Below are 21,265 nucleotides of genomic sequence, written 5' to 3'. Positions count from 1 at the left end.
CCAAATTTCATTCTGCCAACTTAATTATTTCAAGCAAATTGATCCCCCATTTAGGTTGGACCCAGGTTGTTGAATCACTCAGCCATGGGGGTCCATGGACTGCCAACCCATATTTTGGCTGGATCCCCACCTTAGCTAGCATTAAAGCAAGTGGCTCAGTATGAATCCCATCCTTGCCACCAATTGTTTCTAGCAAAGGGGCTCATGATCCCTGGGAGGTTACAGCTGAAATTAAACTTCAGTCATTAGCGACAATCCTCTTTGGCCATTTCTGTATGTTGTCACAAGAACGACACAAAAACATTACGAAGGTTTGGGGCAGACACCCATATAATGTTGCCTTGCTGCAAAAATGCTTATTACGAGCAGACATGTTCACACAACTGAGTCCAAAACAGAACTGATATCCTAAATACAAGATGGCGATTTTAAAGGCTAGTAAGGGAAGTGATATCATCAGGTACGGAACCGGAAGTGACATCGTTGGCTGCCCCAGAGACAGGCGGGATTTCCCGAGAATGGTCTGCAAGGGATTGAGAGAGAAAATGAGTACACCTTCGCCACCCTCTGGTCCGGCGTGGAATTACATTCATTCAAGCCCTTTTGCTGTCTCCTAAACACGCGTGTGTGACAATGTATAAATGATTATACTACAAGGTATTTTGGGAATGAATGTTGCATTTTAAAGCAAGTTAACTCTATCATTTCCTTTGTACCACATTTCTTTTCTTTTAATATTTCCACCATAATTACCAAAGGTTCAAACTATGAACTGCATTTCTATAAACAACACATTCCCATTGCTGGACACGGAGTGCCACCTGGGTAGTCTACAAAGGGGCACCTAGTGATATGTAGCTTTTGACCTTTTGTTTCCTGTTTGATTGATTTAGGAGAAGAATTTTTAAAACAGCAATTCTAGTGAACCGCAGCGTCCAACTTTATTTAAGATATTTTTCGTAAATCTGTGTCACCCTCTTCCTTACAGCTTTCTTTGTTGTGGTATGGAGAGTGACTGCTGTTTTTGTCTTCAGGATACAGCCGTACTCATTAATCTGAGCTCAGTCCTCAATGACAAGAATGAGTGGGAGACCCCCGACACGTTTAATCCTGGACATTTTCTCACCCCGGATGGGAAGTTCCGGCGAAGGGAAGCCTTTATGCCTTTCTCTGCTGGTAAGGAGAATTTTATTTTTTAAATTGTTAGATGGATATGGAGCTTCCATTTTTTTTCAAATATGAATAACCAATGTCTTCTTCTCCTGAATTATGCGGTTCTTCTTGCATGTTTAGTGTCTTATTGATTAATATAAGCCTTGCTCTTGTACAATGTCAATGGTATCATTCTTTATTTTTCTTGGGATTAACATATTGTTGTCACTAATCTTATGTTATTCCTGATGAATGCCAACAGAATACTCAATGGGTCAGCACTCATAAACATTGAGACACTTGTGAGGTCCTGTGCTCCTTTTCAGTTGTGATGCCACCCCTGTGTAGCATCAAATCTCAATCCAGACTCTTCATATGTATCTTCTAGGCTGATGGGATGAGTTGCCCTCAACACGTTTAAGAAATTTTGAGAGTTCCTCTTGTTTGGTGAATTTTTGGTACATTTCAATTTGTCATAACACCTGCACTTCAGAACAGGTCATCTACCTCAAGCAAAGCCTTTTTCGACCCCAGACAGTATTTGGATGTCAGACCATCTAGGAAAAGCTTGGGTTGCTGCTGGAAGAGGTGCTGGTGAGACCAGCAGGGGACGCTTACCCTGTGCTCCGAATGTGTATCCCAATGGCCCACTGCAGTGACGGGGACACTGTGATGTAAAAATGGTGCCATCCATTGGATGAGATATAAAACCGAGGTTCTGACTCTCTGTGGTCATAAAAGAAGGGTATATCCCGATATCCATGCTAAATTGCCCTCCATGGCCTGGTCACATCTGATGGAGGATCGCAGGAAACGTTGGGTAGAGGGGTCCTTTCATTGGATTGACTAGCCCAGCGCTGTCTCAGCTGTGGAATGGCCAATAGGGGGAGGCAGCCTGGTGGCTGAGGTCTCCAGGACTCTGAACAAATCCAAATCATATTATGGGATATCATCTACTGTTGAATTCTGCTCTGTACTTGTATTTACCCCCTTTTTTTTTTGGCACCCACTGCACACCCAACCTACCTGGAAAGGGGTCTCTCTTTGAACTGCCTTTCCTGATGTTTCTTACATTTTTTTTATCCCTACAAGGGTTTTCTTGTCTTCTTAGAGAGTCAAGGTTGGGGGGCTGTCAAAAGGCAGGGTCTGTCAAAGCCCATTGCGGCATTCCTTGTGTGATTTTGGGCTATACAAAAATAAATCATATTGTTTTGTACTGTTGGTGTGTTGGGGGAGCTTCTGCCAGATCCAGAAGTGCTCCACATGGGCTACCACCCTTACACTGGAAGTACTTGTTGAAGTGTCACTCACTCTGCTCTTCCTCAAGGAGCACCTAAGTCAAGGATCGTCACCTATAATTGAACATTAGAACACTCGAGACGAGAACAGGCCATTCAGTCCAGCAAAGCTCACCAGTACTATCCACTTATTTATTCCAAGAAAACATCAAGTCGAGTTTTGAAAGACCCTAACGTCTTACTGTCTACCACACTACTTGGTGGCTTATTCCAAGTTTCTATCGTTCTTTGTGTAAAGAAAAACTTCTAAATGTTTGTGTGAAATTTACCCTTAACAAGTTTCCAACTGTGTCTCCGTGTTCTTGATGAACTCATTTTAAAATAACAGTCTCGATCCACTGGACTAATTCCCTTCATAATTTTAAACACTTCAATCATGTCACCTCTTAATCTTCTTTTGCTTAAACTGTAAAGGCTCAGCTCTTTTAATCTTTCCTCATCATTCAACCCCTGTAGCCCTGGAATCAGCCTAGTCGCTCTTCTCTGGACCTACTCTAGTGCTGCTATGTCCTTTTTGTAGCTTGGAGACCAAAACTGCACACAGAACTCAAAATAAGGCCTCACCAGTGTGTTATAAAGGTTGAGCAGAACCTCCTGTGACTTGTACTCCACACATCAAGGCGCTATATAACCTGACATTCTGTTAGCCTTCTTAATGGCTTCTGAACACTGTCAGGAAGTCGATAGCTTAGAGTCCACTATGACTCCTAAATCCTTCTCATAAGGTGTATTCTCGATTTTCTGACCGCCCATTGTGTATTCAAACCTAACATTTTTACTTCCAATGTGTAATACTTTACATTTACTGACATTAAATTTCATCTGCCACAAATCTGCCCAAGCCTGTATGCTATCCAAGTCCTTCTGTAGTGATATAACGGATTCCAAATTATCTGCTAATCCACCTATCTTGGTATCATCTGAAAACTTAACCAGATTGTTACTTATATTCCTATCTAAATCATTTATATTTATTAAAAATAGCAGCAGCCCTAGCACTGACCCCTGAGGAACACCACTCTTAACATCGGCCAGTTCTGATGAGGTTCCTCGCACCATCACCCTCTGCTTCCTTTGTCTGAGCCAATTCTGCACCCATCTACAAACATCACCCTGAACTCCCACCTCTTTTAATCTGATGCCCAACGCATGTGACACCTTATCAAATGCTTTCTGAAAGTCCACATCAATAATCTCATCTGCTCCACTTTGATCGTATCCTTTTGTTGCCTCCTCATAGAATTCCAGCCTGTTAGTAAAACACGACCTCCCTCTTCTGAACCCATGCTGACTGCTTAGAATAACTCCTGTCCTTGCCAGGTGTTGCTCAATCTTATCTTTAATAATTCCTTCCATTAATTTTCCTGTGATACATGTTAAGCTTACCGGCCTACAGTTGTGTGGATCTGCACTGCCACTCTTTTTATATAATGGGATGATATTTGCCATTTTCCAGTCCTTCGGAATCTCTCCAGTGCGCAGTGACTTCCTAAAAATATGCGTCAAGGGTTTATATCTGTACTCACTAGCCTCCTTAAGAACACAAGGATAAATATTATCTGGTCCTGGTGATTTGTTCGATTTCAGCTTATTTAATCTGAGCAGTACTTCTCCCTCTACAATTTCCAAATCCCTCAGTACCTCCTTAGTTTACCTCTGGGAGATTATCCACTTGCTCACTTCTAAAACACCTCAGAAAAAATGTAAGTTTAAGGCATCCGCTATTTCACTGTATTGAGGGAGACTCAGGGAGAATTGAGGGAGACTCAGACCTCCCAATATAAAGAGGACAATCTGAAGTGAAGATTCATGGGACATTTGAAATTACGCTCACCCTGTATTTGTGGGTTTCAAATATATTGTATGGAATTAAACTTTAAGTCAGAGACTTGTAGATCATCTAATTCATGTTGCCAGCAAGAATGAAAACATTCCAAAAATGTTGGCGCGGTATGAAGTCCCATGAGATGGAGACTTTTAACATGAGATTCTTTCAAGTCACGCTGTATTTACAACTATTTTCAAACAAGACCACGGTCATCTAACCTCAGTTGTGTGAATGCCTTTGGCAGACACACTTTCTGTGCTCTCAGCTCTTATAAATTTTATCAGGACAATAATGTTATACGTTTTAGATGACACGTCAACGACTAAGCGAAGAAGAAAGAACAGGGACAAACATTTGAAAAAGTCATTTTATTTATTAGAGAGAAAGAAACAATATTCACTCACGGGCAGTTATACGTTGTGTTGTCACAATGTAAGTCCAAATACGGAATCAAAATTCAATGCGATAATTCCAAATACAGTGAAACCTCGGTTCACGAACGTCTCTGTAAACGTACAAATCGGGTTACGACCAAAAAGTTCGCCAAACTTTTGCATCTGTTCACGGTATACGCCAGTTTCCCTTTCGGTTTGTGCGCACCGATGATTTCCGCACGTGTTCAGTCTCTCCCTGTGCATTCCCCGTGCAGCCCCTGTGCAGCGAGCGAGCGAGAGAGAGACACGCGTGTGCGAGAGATAGAGAGAGAGAGAGAGAGAGAGAGAGAGACACGCGTGTGCGAGAGATAGAGAGAGAGAGAGAGGCTCGCGCACAAAAGAGCTAGAGAGACAGAGACGGAGAGAGAGAGAGAGAGAGAGACGCGCGCGCGCGAGAGAGAGAGAGGGGGCTGGCATAAAGCCAAGAAGGCAATTAAAGAATACATCGGGCTTGTTTTTAAAGAGACTGATTCGAGCCTTGTTGTAACCTCGTATTTAATGAAGACTTTGTTCTATTGGATTTTAACCTCCACTTCTGTTTACAGCGATTGGTTCGTAGCGTGCATTTTTGCAATGTTACTTTTCTTGGTGGTTTATTAAATTACAGATTTTTCAAATGTTCATTTTTTTCCCTGTGCTTAAAACTCATTAAAAAAAAAGTGTTTTTAGTGAGCGGTTCGTGGCGCTATAGCGTGAACTATTGCAGTGTTAGTTTTCTCTGTTGTTCAAGGTTCTCTCAGTGTTATTCAATGTTTTTACATTTAGTTTCCTATTACGCTATGCATTCTATGGTATAGTTAACTATATGTGCTTAATCTTTAAAAAATATATTTACATACAGTTTGTACGGTCTGGAACGGATTAATTGTATTTACATACAATCCTATGCTGGAAATTATTTCGGGTCACGACCAAATCGTGTTACGACCAGAGTTTTGGAACGAATTACGGTGGTGACCCGAGGTTCCACTGTATTGTTTTAGTTTTAAAGTAAAAGTGAAAATAATGCATATGTGACACTTCCCATGAAAATAACAATCTCTTAAAATTGTATATCTGGTTAACCAAACCCGGGGGTGGGTGAGTTAAGTGAGCAGGGGGCGGAGCCTCCTAATCTAATTAAAGACCGTCATCCATGTGACTGAGGTGACCAAGCCACTGCACTATCTGTGTTATATAGTACCTGCCAAGCAATACAAAGGGTACACAGCACGTGTTATGCCCTAATTGGGGCTCATCAGGTGTACACACCTTTACTTCCGCTCATGGGGATCGAATGTCAGAAGTCAAGGCCTCAGGCAAAGCCACGCCAGTTTTGGTTTAGCAAAAGCTGCAATCCTATTCCCAGGGAGTGTGCGCCCCCTGCTGGATACAGCCTCACTAGAGCCTGGAAGGTGGTCCCCAGGTGCACACCTCTGTATAACAGTTTTGAACTTATAAAAACTAACTTCACTATTCCTGATTGAACTTCTTTTGTTTTTTGTTTCTCAGGAAAGCGGCACTGCTTGGGAGAACCACTGGCAAGAATCGAGCTCTTCCTGTTCTTCACGTGCCTCTTGAAAAAGTTCACCTTCCGTGCCCCTGAAGGGACAAGCCTGACGTTGGATGCCATCACTGGCGTCACGCGCGCCCCTGTGCCACACAAAATCTGTGCCATCCCTCGTGGTCAGACTGCTTGATGTTGGCTTTCTCTTGTTGCTTTTCTGCACCTTATGAAACTTTTCACCTCAAGTGTGCTTCTCTTCATTTTTAAATATTCTTATATATGCAATTTAGATCAAAGTTCATGCATGTTAATTTTATATTAACCCCTTATGTACTATTGCTCCTAAATTACTTACCCAAAAATAAACAGCTTTTACTCTTTTATTGTAATAAAGGAGCTGCAAATGGCCGAAGAGCAGTGAGAACAACACTTCAGATTGTTAAAAGAAACTATGTATATGATTACAAACATTTGTTTTCACCAATATCAACTAAATAAAACACAAATAAATTTGGTGCTTTAGGGTTTTCTCTCCAAAAAACTGGATTTTACTGGACATGACCAATACATTTTATAAGGCACAACTCTGGACTTCATTTTCTTCTCTGCCCCAATCTATCAGCTGTCATTGTGCCAAGTTTAGATGGCACAGTTCTACTGTTTGGCACCACATGCCAAGTTAACAAACATTGCAGTTATGTATAAAATCCAAATCTGATTTTCGGAGACTCGCAGTCAGGACGAGTGACCTGCTGGGCTGGCTACTCTGAGCAGCAGTTTAAAGCTGTGCCTCTGGTCTCTGGGACCGCGGTTCTTGAGGCTGACCCTCCAATTAGCTATAAACCCCAAGTCTCACTGAGATTGCACAGGTTGTGAAGCAGCTGAGGGTAGGGAAGGCTGCAGGGATCTGTGGTATCCGGGGTGAACTTCTCCAGGCTGGTGTTCAGGCTGTCCTCCTGGCATAGCAAGCAAACTTTGCTTCCATTTGGGAGATGGGCATCATCACAACTGACTGGAACACAGGACTTGTCATCCTTTTCTGGAAATGGAAGGATTGTGGCAACTACAAGGTGATAACGCTGCTCTCAGTGCCGGGTAACGTCATTACTAGGGTCGTCCTCAACAGGATCCGTGATCACTTGCTCACCTGCAGTTATCAGCAGGGAGACGTGAATACCGTGGTGAAACAAGGAAGGGAATGAAGAGACTGGAGCGACGGACGGCCTTATATAGGCAGGCAGCCAACTACGTGAGAGGCATGGGGATGGGGGACCCAACGCCGCTTCACACGGCGACCGAGCTGCAGGCTATGGACGTATATATGTACGTAAGTAGGATTCAGTTAGCGTTGGGAACCTGCGTACCAAATTTCTTGAAGATGGGCCCATAAGTAACAAAGACCGTTGGAAAGTTACCAACCGAAATAAGTACGTACATCAGTTTCGGTTAGCGCAGGGAAGCCGCCTACTAAATTTCGTGAAGATGGGGCCATAAATAAGAAAGTTTAACATGGCGGATGTTGTCGACCGTTATGACTGTTACTCGTAGAATTTTGAAATGAAACCTGCTTAACTTTTGTAAGTAAGCTGTAAGGAATGAGCCTGCCAAATTTTCCGAAGATACTTTCCTTTTCCCGGTCCTTCCCGTCTTCTGGCATCCCGGTGGGGCAAGTTCCCTGGACAACATTTGTCACTACAGTATATAAAAATATATGTAGCTGGTCCTCCGGGTACTCCGGTTTCCTCTCACAGTCCAAAGACATACAGGTTATGTGGATTGGCGATTCTAAATTGTCCCTAGTGTGTGATTGGTGTTTGTGTGTGTGCGTGCCCTGCAGTGGGCTGGCATCCTGCCCGGGGTTTGTTTCCTGCCTTGCGCCCTGTGTTGGCTGGGATTGGCTTCAGCAGACCCCCGTGACCCTGTAGATAAGATATAGCAGGCTGGATAATGAATGGATGGATGGATATGTAGCTGGAAATCCACAAATGGAGCACATGAATCACTTACCTAAATATATCTGTTCAGAAGATTTCACACCCATTGTAATACCAAGGAGACTAAAAAGAATGAAAGGCGTCATCTTTACCAACTGTTCACATCAAACAGCAACCCAAAGACATTCATTCATCAGACAATGCTTACATAGGAGATGCCAGAGACTCCAGCAAACCATTGACTTCAACTTGACCCCCCATCCTACCTGGCATACACTACCTTATCATCACGGGTTATCAGAAGGTACAGGACATACCCTGTCCCGAGCAGGCCTCAAGCATGCTGATCACAGTCCTTTTTAATGTCAAAATCAAGAAATCAGCAGCAGAGGCACAGAGCGCAGTTTAGAGCATACCATGCAATTATGGGCTATGGAAAAATAAATTTTAATGTATTGTATCGTATTGTATGTAATTTGTGTCCATTAATTGTGTGTCCAATTATCGCCCTGTGGCCCTCACTCCGGTAATCATGAAGTGCTTCGAGAGACTGGTTCTCCAGCACATCAAGGACTTCGGTCCATACCAATTCGCATATCACGCGAACAGATCCACAGAAGATTCCATCGCTGTAGCTCTCCACTCTGTGCTGAGCCATCTGGAGCAGCAGCAGCAGAGCTACGTCCGGATGCTCTTTGTGGATTACAGCTCAGCTTTCAATACAATCATTCCTGACATTCTCATCACCAAATTGATCACTCTTGGCTTACCCCCTCTCACATGTGTCTTGATAAAAGACTTTCTTACCAACCGGCTCCAGACTATGAGACTCTGCCCCCACCACTCCTCCATTCGCACACTGAACATCGGTACCCCACAAGGCTGTGTGCTGAGCCCCCTCCTGTATTGTCTCTATACCAATGACTGCAGTCCGGCCCACAACAACAACCTCATCGTCAAGTTTGCATGACGACACCACAGTGGTCGGACTCATCTCAAAGGGAGACAAGACAGCTTACAGAGAGGAGGTCCTGAAATTGGTAGCCTGGTGTTCAAAGAACAATCTGGCTCTGAACATCAGGAAAACCATGGAGATCATTGTCGACTTCAGGAGGTACAGCACCGACTTAGCTCCCGTTTACATCAACGGCGAGTGTGTGGAGAGGGTCCATACTTTCTGGTTTCTTGTGTCCTTATCTCTGCTGACATCTCCTGGACAGACAACATCACAGCAGTCATCAAGAAGGCTCAGCAGCAGTTACACTTCCTGAGGGTCCTCAGAAAGCACAACCTGGACTCCAACCTGCTACTGACCTTCTACCATCGAGAGCCTGCTGACGTATTGTATCACAGTATGGTATGGCAGGCAGGAAGAGGCTTCAAAGAGTAGTAAAGGCAGCACAGAAGATCATCGTCTGCCCTCTCCGCTCCCTGATAGACATTTACACCTCAGCAGAGCAAAAAACATCATCAAGGACAGCTGCCACCCTGGCTCTGATCTGTTTGACCTGCTGCCCTCAGGGAGGTGCTACAGGGGCATCACAACAAGGACAAACAGACTCAGCAACTGTTTTATCTCCCAAAAGCCATAACCATTCTAAACTCACACATGCACTGACTACACAGTCTGACCCCCCAACCCCTGGACTTCCTTCTATCCATCAACTGTGCAATATCTAATATCTAAATGGTACTGATAATAACTGTGTAATATCTGTATACTGTACAATATCATTACTCTCAGGGTCCAACATTCACTACTCACTGCACATGATCAGCATTATTGTGCAATATTTAAATAATGTGCAATAACCCAATAGTGTAATAGTTATTATTCTTTCCATATGCATACTTTTTTTGCAGCTTCTTTGCACCATCTGTTTATTTGTTTATTTATTTGTTGTGTTTTACATATATGTCTGCACTGAAGGTGCTGCTTTTAATCTCATTGTACATGTGTATAGTGGCAATAAAAGGCATTCTATTCTATTCTATTCTACCAGCAAGCCCGCGATTCTCGAAAGAATCGCAAATCCAAGGCGTGGCAGAAGCCTCCGTGTATTGTTTTTATCCATGCGGTCTCGTCTTTGTTGTTCTGTGGCTGTGTCGTAAGGTAGACGTCGTTTACTGTTAGGAAGCATAATCCAACTTACATTTAATACTGAATTACCGTTATGTGATTCACATATGCCACACTGACTGCTGGCACAGTGGATTAGAGCTTTGGGCGCCACATACTGACTCTGGGAAGTACGGGCTCGGTTTTGTATTACAAATCGTTGAGCTCTTTCCATTTTGAGCCGTGACTCCTTTGCCTCTGCTGAGACCGACTGCTGGCACAGTGGATTAGAGCAAGTTTAGTTTACAGGTTGTGTTGTTTGGGCGCCACCCACTGACTCTGGGGCGCTGCGGTGCATTGCGCATGCGCTCGGTGCGTCCGCCATCCGTGCATAAATTAAATTGTCGTTTAGTAATATAGATTAAAAATGCTCGCCACATGTATACAGGAAAATCGCAATGCAGTCAGAAGAGAGGACCCACGATCGCTGATTTACACACATACAAGTTCAGCCAGACACACATATGAATGGGACTCAGTGCAAGAAAAATTCAAGACTGACACAAAGAGTGCCAGTGAGCTGGCTGAATCATGGCTCTCAAATGAAAACGCCATTAACAGACACTTACACGTGAACCCAGCATACGCGACCTTGAAAAAAAAAAGAACATGCAAATAATAAATAAGACTTTATGACCAACACCTTCAAACTCCCATCCACCTATCCACCCCTCCTTATTTGCTATATATTGCCTTGGGTTCCTGTAAGTTTAATTATTTTCATCTGATGATGATTCCTGGCAGGAATCGAAAGCTTAGGAATAAAAAGCTATTTTAAGATATGAGATTCATTTGCTCCATTTGTGGATTTCTAGCTACAAATATGCAAACTGTACCTTCACCTCCATATATATACAGTATATATATATATATATATATATATATATATATATACAGTATATATATATATATATATATATATATATATATACAGTATATATATATATATATATATATATATATATATATATATATATATATATATATATATATATACACAGTAGAACCTCTGGTTACGACCGCTTCCGAACACGTACAAATCGGGTTACGACCAAAAAGTTTGCCAAAATTTTGCATCTGTTCACGACCACACGCTCTGGTGGTGAACAAGAACACTGGCAGCCAGTTTCCATACGTGCGTTCGTACGCGCCAATGATTTCCCATTCTCCATTTTCTTTTGTTTGCATATACAGGGCCTAACAAAGCAGCTGATGTTGCAAAAGGAGTTACAGTGTTAACCAAGCAGAGGTCTCAAGTGCTGGAAGAGGTGGAAAAACTGTTGCTGGTGTGGCTGAACGAGAAGCACCTTGCAGGGGATAGCATAAGCGAGGTGATCATATGTGCGAAAGCCAGGAAGATTCATGGCGATTTACTGAAAAAAAATCCTTTTTCGAGTGGCGAAGGTGAGGAATTTAAAGCCAGTAGAGCAGGGGTGCCCAATACGTCGATCGCAATCGACTGGTAGATCAGAAAGGTAGTGCAGGTAGTTCACGTTGCCTTTAGAAAATTTTTTTTTAAACGTTAGTCTATCATATATCCTCCCTATGGCATTTGCCACTTGATTGACATACAGGCGGCCAGTCTGAGATCTCCATCCCGCACACACGATCAAACGTGCGAGCTACTCCAGAACTCCGGCTGTGATCTAGTTAGCCTTCTAATTTATATCGACTAAAGAAGGGATTTTAAAAAATATTTGTTTGGGGAGGCTATGGGCTGGATGTGGAATTGGAAGAGGATTTTTTTTCTCACAATGTCACAATCGAAGTGCGTTTGTCTGATCTATCAAGCTAACATTGCTATTCCAAATAAGGAAAATGTGGAAAGGCACTTTCAAACTGTTCATAAAAACTACAAAACTGACTTCCTTCCGAAAAGCGATTTGAGAAAGAGAAAGGAGAGGGAACTAAAATCGCAGTTAATTGGACAGCCGTCATTTTTCACTCGGCTGAATTCAAAAGCAAAGGCAGACACAACGAAGCATCGTTCCGGGTGAGTCACTTGATCATTAAGCATGACAAGTCCTTCCAAGATGGAGAGATGATAAAAGAGGCCTTCGTTGAGACAGATGGCTAAGGAGAAACTCCTGCTGAGATTTCAAGACCCCTGGCTGGAGAAAAAGGAGTTTCTCCTTGTCATTAAACATGCAGAATACAAGCAACTTAATAACGATCAATGGCCGCTAGACTTGGCATTGTTCTTCTGATCTGACCAACATGTTGAATGAGCTTAATTTACAGCTGCAAGGAAAAGAGAACTCCATGGTCAATATGATTAGCTCAGTTAATGCTTTAAAATGAAAAATGCAACATCTGTCCTCAAAGCTGCAGCGCCTTGATTTGGAGAACATCCAAAACCTCGCGTAAGAGCTGGAGACACAATGGAAGGCGTGAGCGCAACTTGACAGCATCCGCTACACGGGGCAGATTGAAAATTACCTGTCAGACTTTGACAGACGGTTTCAAGACTCTGCTTTACTTGAGCCAATCAATACATTTAAGTGCTATCCATTTAGGGAAGATGTTGAGGGGGATTGACCCACATCCAAAATTACAACACTGTTTCACCTAAAACTCCTCTACGGTGGAGGATGAGATTTTGAGACAACAGGATGACATTCAGCTGAAGTCTGGGGCTCTTGGACAGTTTTGGAACTTACTGACAGAGGAAAAGTACCCAAACATGAGGAAATGTGCTACCAACTTGACTGCATTATTCGGCTCTATACTTATTTATGCGAGTCAGCCTTTTCCCACATGAAGATTATTAAATCCAAATACTGTAGTGACCATAAATGTATTGAATTGTTATTGTGCCATTAAGGTTATTCAGTTATGCAAGGTACGACAAGATATATTTTATGTATAAAGTATACTCAGTATATATTTTAATAAGGCGCTATATAGCGCCCGACCCAGCACAGACTGATGCAGAGGCACGTGTAAAATCAACAGAGTTTTTATTTTTGTCTTCAGCACGCCTTCCCTGTGTCCCACAGGCCCAACACAGTCCCAAAAGCACTTAGCCAATACACAAACACTTTTTCTCTCCACCTTGGCACCACCACTCCTCCCAGGCAACCTCGTCCTCTTCCTCCCGATTCTGGCTTCTGAGTGATGGAGGCTGGCCCTTTCTATAGCCCACCATGTGCTTGATCACCTGTGGCTAATTGCACTTATGGGCGGGGTTGTAGAGATGTCCATAATGGCTCTGGGATCCACGCAGCAGCCCCAGGCGGCCAACCCCAGATCCCCACAGGGTTGTGGAGAACTCCAACTCCCATGGAGCCCTGCGGGAAACTGAGGCACCAATGTCACCCTGGGAGGCTGCCAGCAAGTGTCCCGGGGGAGGTACTGAGGACCCCACAGCTGCTCCCTTGGAACATCTGCAGCAGGGGCGTCCCAGCCGGGCATGGGACCCGGCCGCCCGTTGCAATATACAGTGCATCCGGAAAGTATTCACAGCGCATCACTTGTTCCACATTTTGTTATGTTACAGCCTTATTCCAAAATGGATTAAATTCATTTTTTTCCTCAGAATTCTACACACAACACCCCATAATAACAACGTGACAAACGTTTACTTGAGGTTTTTGCAAATTTATTAAAAATAAAAAAACTGAGAAAGCACATGTACAGAAGTATTCACAGCCTTTGCCATGAAGCTCAAAATTGAGCTCAGGTGCATCCTGTTTCCCCTGATCATCCTTGAGATGTTTCTGCAGCTTCATTGGAGTCCACCTGTGGTAATTTCAGTTGACTGGACATGATTTGGAAAGGCACACACCTGTCTATAGAAGGTCCCACAGTTGACAGTTCATGTCAGAGCACAAACCAAGCAGGAAGTCAAAGGAATTGTCTGTAGACCTCCGAGACAGGATTGTCTCGAGGCACAAATCTGGGGAAGGTTACAAAAAAATTTCTGCTGCTTTGAAGGTCCCAATGAGCACAGTGGACTCCATCGTCCATAAGTGGAAGAAGTTCAAAACCACCAGGACTCTTCCTAGAGCTGGCCGGCCATCTAAACTGAGCGATCGGGAGAGAAGGGCCTTAGTCAGGGAGGTGACCGAGAACCCGATGGTCACTCTGTCAGAGCTCCAGAGGTCCTCTGTGGAGAGAGGAGAACCTTCCAGAAGGACAACCATCTCTGCAGCAATCCACCAATCAGGCCTGTATGGTAGAGTGGCCAGACGGAAGCCACTCCTTAGTAAAAGGCACATGGCAGCCCACCTGGAGTTTGCCAAAAGGCACCTGAAGGACTCTCAGACCATGAGAAAGAAAATTCTCTGGTCTAATGAGACAAAGATTGAACTCTTTGGTGTGAATGCCAGGAGTCATGTTTGGAGGAAACCTGGCACCATCCCTACAGTGAAGCATGGTGGTGGCAGCATCATGCTGTGGGGATGTTTTTCAGCGGCAGGGACTGGGAGATGAGTCAGGATAAAGAGAAAGATGACTGCAGCAATGTACAGAGACATCCTGGATGAAAACCTGCTCCAGAGCACTCTTGACCTCAGACTGGGGCGACAGTTCATCTTTCAGCAGGACAACGACCCTAAGCACACAGCCAAGATATCAAAGGAGTGGCTTCAGGACAACTCTGTGAATGTCCTTGAGTGGCCCAGCCAGAGCCCAGACTTGAATCTGATTGAACATCTCTGGAGAGATCTTAAAATGGCTGTGCACCGACGCTTACCATCCAACCTGATGGAGCTTGAGAGGTGCTGCAAAGAGGAATGGGCGAAACTGGCCAAGGATAGGTGTGCCAAGCTTGTGGCATCATATTCAAAAAGACTTGAGGCTGGAATTGCTGCCAAAGGTGCATTGACAAAGTATTGAGCAAAAGGCTGTGAATACTTATGGACATGGGATTTCTCAGTTTTTTTATTTTTAATACATTTGCAAAAACCTCAAGTAAACTTTTTTCACGTTGTCATTATGGGGTGTTGTGTGTAGAATTCTGAGGAAAAAAATGAATTTAATCCATTTTGGAATAAGGCTGTAACATAACAAAATGTGGAAAAAGTGATGCGCTGTGAATACTTTCTGGATGCACTGTATATATACAATATAATATAAATGTGAATTTCCCCTTGGGATTAATAAAGTATCTATCTATCTAACTATCTTAGGATTCTAAATGTGCAGAGAGTTGGAATATCATACATGTAATGTGTTCTGTGTGCTGATCTTTTGCTGTTTGCTGCTGCTGTCAGGTCAGGAGGAAGTCCCAGAAAAAAAAGACGGCACAGAAGATGGTATGTGAGATATGTAGCATGTCATTATGATCGGGAATATGCAATGCTTGAATATAAATGCACCACGAATGCATCTGTATGTTGCCATTTTGCTTCACCACATTGAACCATTCATCAGACATGCGGTTTTTTGTCACCTGTACATAGTAAACAGAGACTCTGACGTCACATTCCGACTTTCATCACACTGCGCCCCCTGACTTTTTTCTGGTACTGCAACTCTCATGCACATCGCGTTAATTTCTGAGGACCTGCTCAGAGGATGCGTCAAATGAACGCTGGGAACCCGTGGCAGCCATGATGCATGCACATACGTGTTCTGAGCGTGTATTATCAACTAGCCCTTAGGACCTGTTTATATTTCACGCTCAGAATGTGGACGCACATCCTCAGAAATTAATGAATTAATTAATGTCAATGAATTGACATTGTGGTCAGCAACACAGGAGCGCCACAAGGGACTGTACTTTCTCCGGTCCTGTTCAGCCTATATACATCGGACTTCAAATACAACTCGGAGTCCTGCCATGTGCAAAAATTCACTGATGACACTGCTATTGTGGGCTGCATCAGGAATGGGCTGGAGGATGAGTATAGGGACCTAATCAATGACTTTGTTAAATGGTGCGACTCAAACCACCTACAACTGAACACCAGCAAAACCAAAGAGTTGGTGGTGGATTTTAGGAGGCCCAGGCCCTTAATAGACCCCGTGATCATCAGAGGTGACTGTGTGCAGATGGTGCAGACCTATAAATACCTGGGAGTGCAGCTGGATGATAAATTAGACTGGACTGCCAATACTGATGCGCTGTGCAAGAAAGGACAGAGCCGACTATACTTCCTTAGAAGGCTGGCGTCTTTCAACATCTGCAATAAGATGCTGCAGATGTTCTATCAGACAGTTGTGGCGAGCGCCCTCTTCTACGCAGTGGTGTGCTGGGGAGGCAGCATTAAGAGGAAAGACGCCTCACGCCTGGACAAACAGGTGAGGAAGGCAGGCTCTATTGTTGGCATGGAGCAGGACAGTTTAACATCTTTGGCAGAGCGAAGGGCGCTCAGCAGGCTCCTATCAATTATGGAGAATCCACTGCATTCACTGAACAGGATCATCTCCAGACAGAGGAGCAGCTTCAGCGACAGACTGCTGTCACCGTCCTGCTCCACTGACAGATTGAGGAGATCGTTCCTCCCCCAAACTATGCGACTGTTCAGTTCCACCCGGGGGTGTAAACGTTAACATTTAACATTATACATAGTTATTGTCTGTTTTTCACCTGCATTATTATCATTCTTTAATTTAATATTATTTATTGTATCAGTATGCTGCTGCTGGAGAATGTGAATTTCCCATTGGGATTAATAAAGTATCTATCTATCTATCTATCTATCTATCTATCTATCTATCTATCTATCTATCTATCTATCTATCTATCTATCTATCTATCTATCTATCTATCTATCTATCTATCTATCTATCTATCTATCTATCTATCTATCTATCTATCTATCTATCTATCTATCTATCTATCTATCTATCTATCTATCTATCTATCTGTCTATCTAAATTCACTTGCAGCCTTGTGTAATGGCATTGCCACATTGAGCGATGCAGATGTGCATTTTAACGTGGCAGGTTTTAAGAGAAGAGCTTTCATTTTGTCTCACTGACATGGAGATTTGAGTTGCAAACTCTTTAGTGGGGTGCCTGGCATTTTACAAGGCTGCCTTTACTACTTGGTAGGTTGCATGATCTTTCCATTTCTAAGCAGTGTGTCCTAATGACTAGGAGACTACTGGATTATGCCCATTAAGTCCTTTCTGACTGATTACTTTACACACACACACTTGGCTCCAGAAGTGAACTGTGTGCCCTCATGAAGATTGTCTTCTTCTTGTAGATCTTGTTATTTTTTTTTGTATTTAGTCATCCCTCTTAAAAGTTAAACTGCTGACAGTCTGGCTAGTTTAATAATTTAAGGGCTTACAGTCCTATTTGGATGTTTTCTTTTTCAAGGGTGTTTATTCAATAACTCATGAAGGCTCATCCAAAACCTCTGGGGTTTACTCAATGGCATTTCTTAAGGCTGTCATGGATTTACGTTTTAATTTTAGCATGTTGGCATCAGTTGTCTCACAAAGGCCTTGTGTTTGTACCATGGCTTCCGATAACCACTGAGTAATGTCCTAGGGCCTTCACGTCAAATGTCGCTCTTGATGTATTGAAATAATGAGAGAAAGCACAGAAAAAGGTTTGGGGATCCACCCCGTCTATTATGAGACGGAACGAAACAAAGCCAGCGAGTAATCACAAAAGACGGAGTCCAAATAAACTGCGCAAAAATATTAAAGGAACAGTTTGAAAACACATCAGATCTCAATGGGAAAACAAATCCTGCTGGCTATCTCTACTGATATGGACTGATATGGTGATGTGTGAGGAACGAAAGGATGGCACATCGTTTGATGGAAATGAAAATGATCAACGTACAGAGGGCTGAATTCAAAGACACCCCGGAAATCAAAGAGAAAAAATGATCAGGCAGGTGAGTCCAGTTTGCTGAAATTTCATTGTCATACTCAGTAGTTTGTATGCCCACAAATGTGCTTGTATGCATATCTGACAACGTCCTAATGAGATAATGGATGGTGTCCTGCGGAATCTCCTCCCAAATCTGGACCAGGGCATCACTGAGCTCCTGGACAGTCTGAGGCATCAGATGGACCGAAACATAATGTCCCACCCTGAGGTGTTCTACTGGATTGAGGTCAGGCGAGTGAGCATGGGGGTCAGTCAATGGTATCAATTCCTTCATCCTCTCGCCACATGAGGCCGGGCATTGTCGTGCACCAGGAAGAACCCAGAAGCCACTGCATAGGCACAGGGTCTGACAATGGGTCTAAGCATTTCATCCCGACACTTAATGACAGTCAAAGTGCTGTTGACTAGCCTGTAGAGGTCTGTGAGCCCCCATGGATATGCCCCCCCAGACCATCACTGACCTTCCACCAAACCGGTCATGCTGAACGATGTCACAAGCAGCATAACGTTCTCCACGGCTTCTCCAGACCTATTCACGTCTGTCACATGTGCTCAGGGTGAGCCTGCTCTCATCTGTGAAAAGCACAGGGCACCAATTCTGATATTCTATGGCAAATGCCAATTGAGCTGCATGGTGCCCACTTGAGGACATCCGGCCCTCAGACCACCCCCATGAAGTCTGTTTCTGATTGTTTGGTCAGAGACATTCACACCAGTGGCCTGCCTGCCTGCATGCTGGAGGTCATTTTGTAGGCTCTGCCAGTGCTCATCTTGTTCCTCCTTTGCACAAAGGAGCAGATACCGGTGGGACCTGCTTAATGGATTAAGGACCTTCTAAGTGGGGCCCTGTCCAGCTCTCCTATAGTAACTGATTGTCTCCTGGAATCACCTCCATGCCCTTGAGACTGTGCTGGGAGACACAGCAAAACTTCTGGCAATGACTCGTATTGATGTGCCATCCTGGAGAAGATGAACTATCTATACCAGCTCTGTAGGGTCCGGGTATGGCCTCATGATACCAGTAGTGACACTGACCGTGGCTAAATGAAAAACGAGTGACAAAACAGATGAGGAGGGAAAAATGTCAGTGGCCTCCCTCCACCTGTTAAGCCATCCATTCCTGTTTTGGGGGTCATCTCATTGTTGCCCCTCTAGTGCACCAAAGCAGCTGAAACTGATGAACAAGCCCCTCTGCTACTGAACTGTCCAGATCAATAGCCCACAAGTGTCATTGACTTGATGCGGTACTTGGATTACAAAAGTGGTCCTTTGATTTTTTGAGCAGTATAGAACAGAATGGGGAGGAGAGGTGCGGGGCTTTCATAGGTGGTGTACAGGAAGAGGCGGGTCCATGAGGGAAGTGGCAGAAATGTGGTCAGTAGGAAGGCGTTGGTCTGGACAGGGATGCAGAAGTTGATGCCAGTTTAGCTGGGTTTCCCTTCAGCTTATATGTAGAAGATGGAGAAAAGAGGTTAGTGCACTACATCAAGTCCCAAGCTGACATCTTACTCTCATCTTACCCCTCTTCACTACCTCCTATGCACACGTGTGTGGCACTATCCATCCATTTTTTAAACTTGGTTATCCTGAGCAGGGTAACAAGTGAGCAGGAGCCTATCACAGCATGTGTTGAGCACAAAGCAGGACCAACAAATGAACAGGCTGCCAGTCCATCACAGGGTTAACATATTTCAATATAATATGAATGATTATCTTCTTCTTTTTCTTCTTTCGGCCGCTCCCGTTAGGGGTTGTCACAGTGGATCATCTTTTTCCATATCATCCTGTCTTCTCCATCTTGCTCTGTCACACCCATCACCTGCATGTCCTCTCTCAGCATATCCATAAACATCCTCTTAGGCCTTTCTCTTTTCCTCTTCCCTGGCAGCTCTGTCTTTAGCATCCTTCTCCCAATATACTCAGCATATCTCCTCTGCACATGTCCAAACCAATAATATGAATGATTATATATATGTTAGCATTATTTATATTATATAGGAAAGTCCATCCATCCATTATCCAACCCGCTATATCCTAACAACAGGGTCACAGGGTCTGCTGGAGTCAATCCCAGCCAACACAGGGTGCAAGGCAGGAAACAAACTCCAGGCAGGGTGCCAGCCCACCGCAGGGCACGCACACACACACACACCAAGCACACACTAGGGACAATTTAGAATCGCCAATGCACCTAATCTGCATGTCTTTGGAGTGTGGGAGGAAACCAGAGCACACGGATGAAACTCACGCAGACACGGAGAGAACATGCAAACTCCACGCAGGGAGGCCCCGGGAATCGAACCCGGGTCTCCTAACTGCGAGGCAGCAGCGCTACCCACTGCGCCACCATCTGCCTACAAAGTGACATTTGACTGTAAAAGAAGGGTTATTCATTTCCCCTCACACTACTGTCAACATCACGTAAGATCAACCCCCCCCACACACACACACACCCTATCCAGAAGGGGGTGGGTTAGGGTTGATTTCACCACCCTACAGTATTTTTAGTTGACCAATGAGAAACATGCATACCAAGTTTCATGAAAATCGCTCCAGTCATTCGGAAGTGATGCTGGAATTTACATACAACTGAACACCAGCAAAACCAAAGAGCTGGTGGTGGATTTTAGGAGGACCAGGCCCCTCATGGACCCCGTGATCATCAGAGGTGACTGTGTGCAGATGGTATAGACCTATAAATACCTGGGAGTGCAACTGGATGATAAACTGGACTGGACTGCCAATACTGATGCTCTGTGCAAGAGAGGACAGAGTCGACTATACTTCCTTAGAAGGCTGGCATCCTTCAACATCTGCAATAAGATGCTGCAGATGTTCTATCAGAGGGTGGTGGTGAGCAAGCTACGCCGTAGGGTGGCTAGTATATTATAATGAGAGACAAAAACACATAATGGGTCTAGGAGCACCCATAGGCAAACCCCATATACTATAAGTTGGCGCAAAAGGCACATGGAGACTAGTCATGCTGAAACCGGTCAAGTCTGAGCCCAGATGGTGGTGCTTCTGATTAAGTTGAATTCTGGGAGGAAGAGGTTCTGGAAGTGACATCATGGCACATCAATCATTCTTTCTGCAGAGGTGAAAGAAGAAGAGATACCACTACTGCTTGGCGCCCTCAGCTGGGCCAGAGTAGTATTGTTATTATCTAAGCCCTTAAGTTGTTCCCGGAGTACATGTGTATGATAATATACAG

General features: G+C 44.0%; 1 protein-coding gene across 1 annotated transcript in view; it reads left to right on the top strand.

Annotated features, from left to right (window-relative positions):
* Positions 1-6,713, top strand: part of LOC114658753 (cytochrome P450 2J4-like) — a 63,896-nt gene extending 57,183 nt beyond the window's left edge. The window contains exons 8-9 of the mRNA XM_028810798.2: positions 1,035-1,176; positions 6,204-6,713. Coding sequence (XP_028666631.1) covers positions 1,035-1,176; positions 6,204-6,391 — 330 coding nt within the window. The 3' untranslated portion in view covers positions 6,392-6,713. The remainder of the gene's footprint in view (positions 1-1,034; positions 1,177-6,203) is intronic.
* The last annotated feature ends 14,552 nt before the right edge of the window (positions 6,714-21,265 follow it).

This window comes from Erpetoichthys calabaricus, chromosome 10 (assembly GCF_900747795.2).
Source record: "Erpetoichthys calabaricus chromosome 10, fErpCal1.3, whole genome shotgun sequence".
In the NCBI taxonomy this organism is placed as follows: Eukaryota; Metazoa; Chordata; class Cladistia; order Polypteriformes; family Polypteridae; genus Erpetoichthys; species Erpetoichthys calabaricus.
The sequence above is the reverse complement of the archived record's forward strand: the minus strand, read 5'-3'. Positions and strand labels throughout refer to the sequence as shown.